The sequence below is a fragment of the Megalobrama amblycephala genome, linkage group LG4 (genome assembly GCF_018812025.1).
Source record: "Megalobrama amblycephala isolate DHTTF-2021 linkage group LG4, ASM1881202v1, whole genome shotgun sequence".
NCBI classification, from domain to species: Eukaryota; Metazoa; Chordata; class Actinopteri; order Cypriniformes; family Xenocyprididae; genus Megalobrama; species Megalobrama amblycephala.
In genome coordinates this window covers 8448918-8461619 of record NC_063047.1, presented here as the reverse complement: position 1 = coordinate 8461619, position 12702 = coordinate 8448918, and the positions used below count along the sequence as shown (strand labels likewise).

The window sequence follows — 12702 nt, the reverse complement described above, 5'->3', positions numbered from 1 at the left end:
AATACATTGCAGACAAACAGTTAATTAAAACTTTTCTTCTTTCTTGGCTGCCAGCCCATCAACAGCCTTCCCGCCCCTTAGTCTGTGAAAACAAAACTAAATTAGCTTTAGCACTCTCACGCATCTCCTCTAAATGCAGAGATAACCCGTTCACTGTAGGAAACATGTGACAAAACATGCTCCAAGAAAACAAAGGTAGCCACAGTGACATGTAAATGCCATACTAAGAGGAACTACTGCACCATTTTGTCATTAATGTAATAATAGCACCCTCATCTCTCTCCCTCTAAATGATCTAAAATGCATTCAGGCCAATCTCCAATCCCACAAGAGGATTTTGGTCCAAAAAAACAGTTACAAGGTGCATTAGCAATACCTTTTATTCACTCGAGTGGACTGGCATACTAATGTGTCTTGCCAGTCCACACAGTGTTCAGGAGAGCAAAGTCAGTACTGTGCTGAAGGCCTTTTATTAGAAATTATACACATACGATTAATAAACTTCACATCGGCACTGTCCCCATGGGATGTGGTGCCAGAAAAATTGCCCACTGATAATGGAGGAGTATCCATCTTGTTTGCGTGTCATCTCGCCCTCCCAGAGCCACATCTGCATGAAAAAGTGCTGAAGAGATGCAGAATCATAAAAGCTGAGAGGAAAAGTTTAATGAACTAAAATACACAAATTGCATATGTTGGACAAAAGAGATTATCACTGAATTAAGATCATAATCTTGCTCAATCAGACAACTAAAAAAATGGGTTAACAGAAATAAGAAAGCAAATGTTTTTTTTTGTTTTTTACCCCACTAATGAAAATATTTCCAAAAGAAGCCAAAGAAAGATGACACACAGAAAAAAAAGGTTCACAGGTTATACAAACAGTGAAAAATTCTAGTGCTGTTGAACTAAATATCATCACTCTTAGAACACTGCTTGTGAAATCAAATGAGTAGACTACAATTAATTGTTGCATAAAACTGTTCAGAACTTAGAACATAATTGCAATGTGCTTATTAGAAATACCAAAAGGAACCATTCACCCAAAAATAATAATTCTGCCTTAGAGCAAGCACATTTGAGCTTCCATTTACCATATTTGATAAATCTATGTATGCACTTTGATCAATATTTATACATGAATAAAAGCCAAAATTAAATCTGTTCATCATATAAAGCAATTGTGTGTCTTCAGAAGACTTCAGATGTCAGTTTTGATGGAATACACTTTCAATCGAGGTTTCATTAAAAATATATCTTCACTTGTGTTTCGAAGATGAATGGAAATATTATGGGTTTGGAATGACATGAGAGTAAGTAAATTAAGACAATGTTCATTTCTGGGTGAAAGGCCAATTTTCAACCAGCACCGACAGACGCCGACCAAAGGCAATAGACATTTCATCGGGTTTTGTCAGATCAGCGTGCTAACCCTGCACGTAGGCATCCGTTTCCATTGGTCAAAGCTTGTTTTCGCAGATTGAACATTTTGGTGCAGTGTGAATTGGCCTTTAGATACCAATATATTCTGTAACATTATGAACTGTCAGCTACATTTCTAAAGTTCAAACAACCTTGGTAGTGCTCTTTTGTTGTAAAAGTATAGGAGTGAAGACACATGCTGTGTTTGAAATGTCAGTGAGGATTACAGAGAGTCGTGCCCTGACAGAAGCACATGACGAATGGGTTGATGGTTTAATTTACAGTTATTAACACTTAAAAGCCGTTCACACAAGACATGTGCTTGAACTCAAACATAGCGGAGAAAAACGAAATGGTGCCGAATTAAGGGAGCAAACATTTTCAACTTCAAAAGTTCAAATTATTTTATTTGATACTGCATCTTAAAAACAAGGTGCTCATGGCATGAGACACTAAAAAAAAAAAAAAAGAAAGAAAAAATCATTTCAGTCATGTCCATCTAGAACGTTTACATGAAAAACCACTAAAATGAATGCTGTGAATAAAGGTGCGGTCACATTTACCGCTGTGGACAAAGTCCTGCCATTTCAATAGTAATCCATGCGATCTGGAATTTCGTGTGAGGTCAAAAGATTTCCCCGCACTGATGTCGCAGCATGATCAAGTTGGTCAACCGTATTTACAGTGTTGACCAATACAAACCATTGGAAATGACTTCTGGTTTGAAATTGACTTTTATGTAAGCTGTGCATACAATAGCTACACTAATGGACCTTTTTTTGCCTGTGTAATTTTACTGAAATTTCGCTAATGCGACTGAAATGTATGTACTTTTTTTCATATTAAAGACAATAAAAACAACAGAAAAAATAAATAAAAATCAGGTTGCGCAAATGAATATTCTGTAATGTATTCTTTTGGCGTTAGTGGCGTCTTTGCTCTACGCTTTGTTCAGGGTTTCTGCACAGAAATGCCAACATAATCTAAATAGAGTTGAATTTGTTGAATTGTTGGGACTGTTGCAAAGAGGACTGTTTTCCGATATGCCTTGAATAAAAGCAGAGCAAGTAAAGCCAGTAGACCTGCTACATAGAGAGCTCAGGGATTGTTCTCCTTTAGCAGCCCTGTAGCAGACCAATAGAGATAAATGTAATCACAGCACTTTGTTCTCCCCTGTGATATCATGCTTTCTTATTACTTCTCAACCGGTCTGCCTCTCAGTCCAAGATCAAGATCTTATTTTGTTGCACATTTGCTTTGGGCTTCAGCCCTCTCCGATTTCAGCAGGTAATTACACCAGTGTTGCTGCCCTTAGACCAAAGACACATCGAGACACAACTACCTTTGATAAAGCTGTGGGAAGCGCCAATAACAGTTGTTGGTGTTCCTTTTAAGATGATCTAAAAATAGACCATGTATAATAAAAAGTTTAGGATTTGAATCCAGTCTTAGATCAGTGAAAGAAGCTAATTCTAGCAGTGCATGTGAATCCTACCCTGACATTTATGTTTTTATTTTTTTTTAAACCCCTATAACTGTGGCAAGTTTCAGCTCATCAAAAGGAAGCGGTGATGATGACAAAGGTGGCCTTTAAGAAAGGCCTTTGACTGAAGACAAACCAAGGAAAGTAACATTTATCAAAGTCTAATACCAGAGATGCTGAAGCAAATAGAAAATGTCATTTATCAAAATATGCCACAATGCCAGACAATTCATAGCATTATTATTGATTTTTCTGCTAAAAAAGTCTTATCTGAAATGCAGATATTTTTAGATATCTGAAATTGTTACACCTAATTTCTATATGTAGTCTCTTCTTTAAACAGGTCTTGAACTTGACCACTACCCAAGGGAAATTTATAGCATATAAATTTATTTGTGCTTGGATTTGTGATGGTTTGTTTGTCATGTTAACCCAACCTTTTTGGGTGTCACTAAAATTATTGATATTATTGATAATTTAGCCATTAGTGATTTGGCTTTAAACTTACCACTAGAGTCTTAGCTAGATTTATACAAGAGAAAAATGCCACATAAAAGTAAGTTTCTATATCTATACGCTAAAAGATTTAGCATAAGGGATAGGGATTACCTAGAAAAATATGACAAAAAAAAATACATTTTTGAGCAGGAAAAAAAAAAAAAAAACACAGTGTAAAAACACACTACACACCACCCAAGAGAGTGGTTTGTAGTATTTATTACAATATCCACACCCTACTGTGTCTAAGAGTCACTAATACTACTGCTGGAAATTAATCACGGACCAAATGAAGCCCAGCTAATTCCCCTCCTGCTTTCTGTGCCATTCCCTCTACTGATCTGAATGAAATCAGAGCCACAACCGTAACCACCACACTCACGTGGGGATTCAAACCCAAGAGCACAAATGGATTGAGCTGCCTCAAGTGCCACAAATGACTGGTGATCTTATGCTATCTGGCAGTACACTAGAGAGGTTTCAGCTACACAGCACTAAGAATTAGGAAAGATATTTACTCTGATGTAAACTCGCAGCATTCTGCAGTCTTCTTCTTTTTAATAAGGAAATTGGGCATATTTAGCTATTTAAAAAAATCCATCTCAAGCATAACAAAAATTGTAACTGCTTCAACTTGATTGAAAATAAAATGTTCAAAACTACTTAAACACATTTTCAACGCATTAATTTAGCCTGCACGTCTTTTTCAAATGCTAATGTGCTAGCTTTCCGAGAGGATACATCTCGAAATAGGCATGGATGTAATAATCGCTGTTAAGTTGACAGATCCTGTACCATGTCTGACACAGTGATTTGGTGTTTAAGTGACATCCGCTAGATTACTGGTGTGCAATTTTAGAAGCCCAGCAGTGACACTGAATTATAGGCTTTCAGTCATAACCAAAGTACTGCAGATTCAAAATGTGAAAGGTCCAAAATTTCAAATTCAATAAAACTTTCAAGAAAATGTGTTGAAATTCATACCTTGTGTCCTGCAAACAGAAAAGACAATAACACCAAACCTATTTTAATGTCGTGAATATGTAGCCTAAGGCTTTGAAATGATTACGACCTTTGACCTCAGACACATCATAATCATCTAATGATAAAGCACTGCAATTCTCTCCAGCAGTGAACATAATTACTTTAATTCTGCTCTGATATAGTCCCGCAGCCCTCACTGATGAAAAGCGAGCTCACAGATTGATGTTTTGTTTAATATTTAGTAGATGGGCTGAGTTTACTTTTCAGCCTGACTGCTTTCGGTGAAGCACTTCATTTAGACAGCATAAATATTTCAAAGTACCTCATTAATTATTTGAACCCTGGATGCACAATCAATGTGTTTCCATTAATTACAGTTTATTCAAAATTCATATTCGCCTGCCCACTCATTGATATATTTACGCAAACAAATTACACCGTTAGACAAGTACGCCCATTCTGTTGATGTAGTGGCTCATTTTTCCTTGATAAAATGTCACAGCCATTAATGCTGCCTTTTTTGCAGACTCTGTATTCATACAAACAGTCCCTGAGTCCTGGCCGTAAGACATTCTAACGACGGTGGAAAGACAGTTTTCAAATCCCTCTCTGACCTAGGGTCTGTCTTTACATTCAAAGAGCTCAGGTGTGATTTTAATAGTATTCCCTAATTTGATATTTGCCCTTTGGATAGTAGGCAGTTTATATACACTACAAGGACGAGCAATATATGGAAATGGGAACGGGGGGATCTTTCAGTTGGGATAGATGGCTTTTATCTGCGTGTCCTTCCAGTGCATGAGACATTAAATCACTACGAGCCTTCTGCATATATGAAGATGAAGAATAAAATGAAGGACAAGGTATGTATGCAGTAAACCTCAGTCATGCGGGCAGTCCAAAAAACATGCTTCTAGATGTGCACATATGGTGAACTGACATAATAAGCCACCGCTTAAATGCATAACATGTTGCGAGGCAAGCATTACTTTAAGCATAGAAAAAATAATCGGAGAAAGAAATGCCATTTCATTAAAGCTCCATTGCTCAAGTGAAACTTACTTCAAACTATAACTATGAAATACTATGCATAAACGAATATTTAATGAGGAATATCAAGCAACAGAAAGGTCACTAAGGCAGGGTAAGAAAAAAACGGGGTATCTGATATTTTATTCTATTTTATTCTATTCTATTCTATATTTTACTGCATAGAATAGATATTGCATAAAATGTTTAATGCCTCTGTGGACACTTCATCACACTTCTGTGTTTGTAATAAGGACTGCCCCATGGCCGGGGACCGGCGTGAAAGATGCTCGGGACAGTTGATAGAATCGGGCCAGTGCTACATCATCAAAAAAGTTCAGTCTTGCAAATTTAACTTTCAAGCTATTTTAAAGCATTCTAGCACAAGAAGACATGAAAGAGAACTCAATTGTGTTTCATGTTTTTGAAGTGTGAATACAACATACAGTAAAAGATGTAAACCAATAAAGTACAACCAGATTGAAATACAAATGAAAGATCTTCATAACATGCTGCAGTTGCTACAACCAAAATGAAAACACTACCACTAAAAAGTTAAATTAGTCTTACGACAGTCTTTTCTGAGTTAATTTGGGAATATTCTTTTGGAAGACATCAAACTAAATAAAAGAAAAAAATGGGGCATCTGAAAGACATCAGTTCATTTATAAAATCTACAGGAAGTCCACGATTCTATACCTACTGAAAAAAAAATTAAATGTAGGCATAAAAATTTGCTTGAAAATCAATAAAGCTCAGTTTTTTTCTACATCAGAGTTTGGCCTTGATCGCCGGTCTGAATCCAGTATACTTTGGAGATACTGTCAAACAAAAAAACATTTCTGATCAAGCCCTTAAGCAGCAGCCAACAAAACAGCATCCAAAGCATTTTTTTTGTGATATAAATTGAATGTTTGATGATGCTCTGTGTTTTTATATGGTTAAGAAAAACGTATACCCTCATAAAAGCAAAAAGCCACGAAAAATTGAGTTATCAAATATTGCCCTTTAATAAAAAAAAAAAAAGGTTATTTCTTATTTCTGGCACTGACCTAATGTGTAATGTGATATTGTAAAGCACTTCAAGGTGAGAGTGTTATTACTCAGAGGGTTTTCCATTTGATCTAGCTTTCTCCTGTCGTCCTATTGCTGCGTAAGCTAAATCTCATCTGGCCCATCAGCTGACCCAATGCTCTGACCCTTATTCTATATATACATGAATGTGAGTGTATGGTCCAAGGTAAGAGCTTGCAATGAAACTGTCCCTTTGAATACTTTTTAAGGTTTTATACAGTGTTATAAAACCCTTCCACTCACCTTTGCTGCTGTGCATATGCCTCTGACTTCATGAATATCAATATGACTATTTTGGACTACACATGCCGTATCTATGCTGAATAATAATATATTATCTATGCTAAATTTAATTTGTGAGTGATTAATATTGGTCATCTTTGGGTTAGGGTAGAAATACTGTCTATATTTTAGCGTGATTGAATCAAAAATGCCTAATAATGTGCCAAAGGCTTCAATAGTAAGTGTCATAGGGTGCCTAATTGGTTGCTTATGATTCAAAGGTAGATTAACCTCGAAATGAAAATTACGCTACTAGCTTGAACAGAGAATCTTTAAGTGAAATGGCTGGTATATGAATAATCAAGTTACATGAAAATCACTGTAGAAGAGCTAATAGTTTTAGAACCAATTCCACATTTGGAAAAAAAAACATTGTTTTGCAGTATAATGTTTATGACCTACTTCATTCTACTGGATCAAAGGCATTGTGAAATGATTACAGAATATTCCAGAAATCTTTTATCCTCTTCTAGTTCTCTGACTCCTAAATGCAGCATCAAAAAGCACAAGAATTACCATGACCCTTGGTGTAGGTGCAGGTTAAATCAAGAAAAAAGCAGCCGAGCATCCTCCTGGGACGGATAAGAAGAATGTAGTGTCAGTGAGAGGCGGGTGGAGCCCACTATAGGTCGCACTAAGAAAAACTTAGGCACTGGAACAAAAGAAAAGGGCACTTATGATCGAAACTTGGAAAGCACAGACAAGAGAGAGCAAAAATGGCTTGAGGCACTCAAACAGTGATTTTAGACCACTCAAAGCAGATCGGAGAAAGTGTGCATGTATAATGTGCAAGTTAGTCAAGCTGAAAGAAGAAAAAAAAAAATCAATAAATGCCACCAGAGATGATCAAAGTTTGGTTTCTCCCCGCACACTTATTACTTCTTTTGATATCCTGTTATACATTCCTACATAATCGTGAAACAGCAATACTACACCAAACTTATGATCCAAAAAGTCTGATTTAAACTATAGGGGACTGTATCACTCATTGCATTTCTACAGTAGTTACACACAAAACCTTTGAGAAATAGTGACCCAAAGGGAGATTACCTCCCCCCCCCAAAAAAGTCCAGTGTTTTGTGGCTTCATTCAGAGACAGAAAACTGTGCTTCTTTAAGATGCACTTTCAAATTGCAATAATACTTTTCTGATGCCTTGGGAAGGCCTGCAAATTGAACTTTACTGCATGTAGCAGTAAATAAATCTGTAAATGAGAGGAAGAACACTTTGGATATTTCATGGTTCACTTTAATGTGTGTGGATAAAACAATTTACAGGAGGACAGAAGACTGATCTTCTTGCAGAGCAGACACAAATAAATCCTGCAAACCTAACAACTGCCTGGGCAAAAGGGACTATCATAAAAACGGCTTATAAAAAGCTCATTTGGTCTGTGCCATCTGTAAACACTGACAACACTTCAGGAAAAGGTTTCTGAACCAGAAAAACACCAGCTCTGCTACAAATCCAAGTCGACAATAATCATAGGATTTTTTCCACTGGCTTTTGGATTATTGCAGAAAATAAGCTCTGTGACCAACAAAAATGTAGGATTTTTTACACATTTATTCATCAAGATCATCTTCATAAATGAACAACTTTTAAGACATTTTAGGCTATAAATGAACTAAACAACGATCCCACAACCTTAATGTCACAATGACTTCCCAGAGTTGAAACCGGGAAAAAAAGACTTGTTTCCAGGTTCCTGCACTCTATTAGTCTTAAACAAATTTACTACAGCAAAACTTGTGTAATTCTTTACACCACAGTGCTCCACCAGTGATCTACCAATCCACAGTTTGCTACAAAATTAGAAAAAAAACTTTCATATGCACCGAGTTGGTCCTGTACACAAAAAGAAATGGTAAATGTGGATATTTCTGAGGAATGAAAAGGGCAAACTTCCAGATTTTATCGGCAATGCCATTTAGAGCATTATTGTAAGAATATTTGTGTTATTCTTTAGTCAAGGCAAAAAAGCTGGTAAATATTCATATTTAACCTTGAGGTCAAAACATATTGTGCATCTCTAAAGAGAAAAACAATATGCCTTAACATTTTCCTGACACGCAACTCCTTTGTTGTTGTTTTACATATTGCACTACATTTTTGGCTACAGTATATTAAATCCTGCCTAAACATATTCTGCAGCCTCATTCTTCTGGGAAAAAGGGCAACCTTTAGAGATCGACCAATAATCGGTTTTACCAATATTTTTACTGATATTGAAACATTTTTCCATAATTTTCCAAAATTCCACAATTGTAATATCGTATTCACCAATAAATGGAAATTTGTGTACTAGACCGCCATTAAAGCATTGTGTCTGACGGGAGATGAGTCAACAACGGTATATCATGCACCGTATAAATCAGGCAGTGATGGTGACAATAGACATTTTTTGATTATAATGCTTCCAAAGATCTAACACTTATGACTAATACATAATATTGCACATGTTCAGATGTTATCGGAAGTGATCTTGCAAATGCTGCAGAATGTGTGAAAGCTTCTGCTGAGCCCAGATATTATCTTGCATCTTCAAACATAAGCTTGCATATCCTTGGATTAAAGGAAATATGAATGACACAAAAAGGCTGAAATGGAACATTACTTCTACATTTCTTGACTATAAGTCTGTGTTTATAGCATGGAAAAGCTTTTACTGACTGCACTGATCATTCTGAAGGTGGGAGAGGAGGTGATGAAAACCAGAAAAAAAAAAGCCTGATGGTGGATCAGCCCACATTGCTTCTACATTAGACTAATGAAGTTAAATTCACTCTTTCGTCCAAATAAATAAATATTTACACACAGCCCCTAGCTGAAGAAGTACATAGAGAAAGCAGTCACAGCAAGCCTATATTATTTTCTGCACACTCATAAGTGTGGCAATGAGTTATTAATGCTCAAGGTTACGCTCTCAAGGTACTTTCTCTTACCAGATTTATTCCATCTCTGGAGGCCATATATGAGAATAGTTTTTCTTTCACAAAAACAAGGATCGATCATGTAATTTCCTTATTTACCAACACAGATCCCATTAGAGCCTAATAACAGTTTTAGGTAGAGAATTGTACTTTTGCAAAACAAGGAGCTGGTGATTTTTTACTGACTCTCATCTGTGAGTGTTCAGTCATTTGGTTTCATTTAAATGTAAATTTGAGCAGTGAGCAGCACTGCATTGGCACACTGTTAGCAGACCCGAGTTGGTGATGGATTTTTATAACAGCGAAGAAAATACACAGAACCTCTGTCGCTTCCAGATTGGCTGCTTACTCTCACTGAACGGTCCACTGGCGGAGTTTGGCGACTAGACAATTTCGCTGCTAAAATTAGATTGTTGCTGCTAAAACTGCATTGTACTTGTGTGCAATAATTGAAATTCAAACTAAATCCTTTAGCACAAGGCAAAAACAAACATGTTTACATGCGCATTTCTATCTACAGTGGGTTTTTGCATAGCCAAGCTATACGTTCTTCATCCATCTGCCAAGTATACATTACACAATGCTCAATCAAAAACTTGAACATTAAATAAACATTTGCTGTGTCTTTCGGAGCAAGTACACAAGTCCAACTTAGTCCGATTAACATGTATATACGCATTTACTGTGCACATTTAGCATTTAGCACAGTAAAAAAACTAAAAAAAAAAAAAAAACAGGTACATTTTCAGTCAGACTAAAGCATTTACATGACATTTAAAAAATATATATATATTGATTTTAATCTGACTGAAATCAAACTTTAAAAGTGCATGTAAACATATTTATTAATTAAAAATAAGAGCAAAAGAGTAATCACATTGCTGCCATATTTAAGTGTAGCAAAAGTGAACAAAGGCCACGCATTGTCATATCTACAACACAGATCTTCATATTCTAGCTGAGGTATACGCCTGCATGAGAATGACAGAAAATGATGCCAAATCTACCTTTTCAATATTGAGAATGAATTAATGCACCTCCATTTCAACTCAGTTTTTTCCAAACTTGTGCTGATAGACCTTAATTTATTCTATGCAATCCGTGCCGCCTTCTTCTAGGGGAAAAAAAGAAAGCTTACCATCGCGTGCCGTTATGTGGGATCCACGGAGCACGCACGCTCGGGTGGATACATTGAGAACCCTTTTAAAGTTTCATATAGGCCCCATTGGGCTTGCTGAGAGCAGTGTAGCACGCAAGAAGTCTCAGTTACTGCCCCTTCACGTGAGTTGCAGTCATTGTGAACATATGATGCTCATCCACATTGATTTCAGAACAGCTAAACCTGACAAGCTTCAAGACATCTCAGACAAAAATAACAAGACTTAAAAGCTGACCCTTTGTGCAGCAAACACAGCCTTAAGGCTTTTAGTGTCTTTTGTGACAACTAGATAATTTGAAACAAATATGAAGTTTTATAGAGATTGCATTCACAACGACAGATTTTCGATCTAATTCTTTTGGGAAAATGTAGACTCCATATATAAATCTGACACTTTTACATTTTATTAAAATATTTTTAAAAGATTTCCATGAACATGGGATTCAAAATTTGTTAACATTAATTAATTACCCTTTTTTACATGAAATTACTTAAAAAGCATTTATTAATCTATCCTTCCACATGAACTAATACATTATTAAAATCAAAAGTTGTATCTGTTAATTAATGGACCCAAGCTAACGAATTAACAATGAACCGTACTATTAGAATAAAATACAAAACACATCAGGCCTATATAATTGCTCAAAAACCAATACTTTAATATTTTCCATGACACTGGAAACCTTGTATATGTAAGATTACTTAGATAAACCTTGTATATCTAAGGAATAATAATGACAGTAAACTTCAAGACAGCAGAACAATAGGTACATTTGAAAACTTGAAAAATTTCACTACATACTATATTAATTAATGTTTGAGTCTGCTATATACGCTCACAAACTGATTTCAGCACAAGGTTTAAATTACAGAGCTGCATTTAGTTAATTTAACAGTGTCACAGTAATGATATTTGGTAGATGTGAGCTAGAAAGAGAGAACTAAGGTCGCCTGTTGAACATGGACTATCTATGGAAATACTTAATGTACTCCAGCTCTGTCAACATATTTCTTCAGTTTCCTTTAGTTTTCCTAATCTTGACACGTATGTTGCGGGAAAACTGCTGCTTTTTCAGAACAGATGTTACTAACTTTCCATTTCATTGTCAGACACCTCAGTGTATACATAAACGACGAATATACAGGCAAAACACACACACACAAAACTGTGCATCCTGTGTCCGTTTTTCTGAGAAAGAATTACGCTTAAATAGCGCTGCCGCGTGCACGATCGCGTGGTCAAAGAGATAGATCAAACAGGTCTTGTGAGATTCTCCATCCAGTATAGAAGTTGAACTAATGACAACAGGAGGTGATAATACTGTAAATATCAAAACATATTTTCTCCCACGTTCAGCACTTACCTCGACCGCTGGCGCACGACGGACAAAGCGCGAGAACCAGGATGATTTCCAAAAAGCGCCGACGTCGCTTCACAGTACTTCCCATTTCTATTCTGTTTCTCTCAGTCATTTTAGGGGGTAAATTCGCCCGTTTTTATGATGTTGTGACAGTTCCTTGTTTTTTGCTCTATTGGTCTCTCTCACTTTAGTGCTCTGACTTCTTTCTGAATGATCAGGATACATCATTGCTGTGCTCCGAACTTCAGACACCGTGCAGGCTTGTACCCTCCCTGCTTGAGAGCCTCGTTCTAGTGCACTCAGACTTGCAGGTGCCGCACGCTCACTAGTCGAACCAGCCAATAGCGCACCGCGGTGGGCGGAGTCAAGTTCACCACAAGCATCAGCACCAGTCAGGTGGGAATATTATGTGTGCGCGCAGTTACGCTGGGAAGAAATCGCGTTGTCATGTAATTGCATTTTGATGTAGCGAGA

The 12702-nt window shown here is 36.6% G+C and overlaps 1 protein-coding gene across 2 annotated transcripts in view; it reads right to left on the bottom strand.

The window, feature by feature from the left end:
* The window catches only part of unc5db (unc-5 netrin receptor Db), a 165823-nt gene extending 153397 nt beyond the window's left edge, over positions 1–12426 (bottom strand). For both annotated transcript variants that reach the window (XM_048187240.1, XM_048187241.1), the window contains exon 1: positions 12232–12426. In XM_048187240.1, the coding sequence (XP_048043197.1) occupies positions 12232–12340 (109 nt within the window). In that variant the 5' untranslated portion in view covers positions 12341–12426. The remainder of the gene's footprint in view (positions 1–12231) is intronic.
* Positions 12427–12702: the final 276 nt, after the last annotated feature.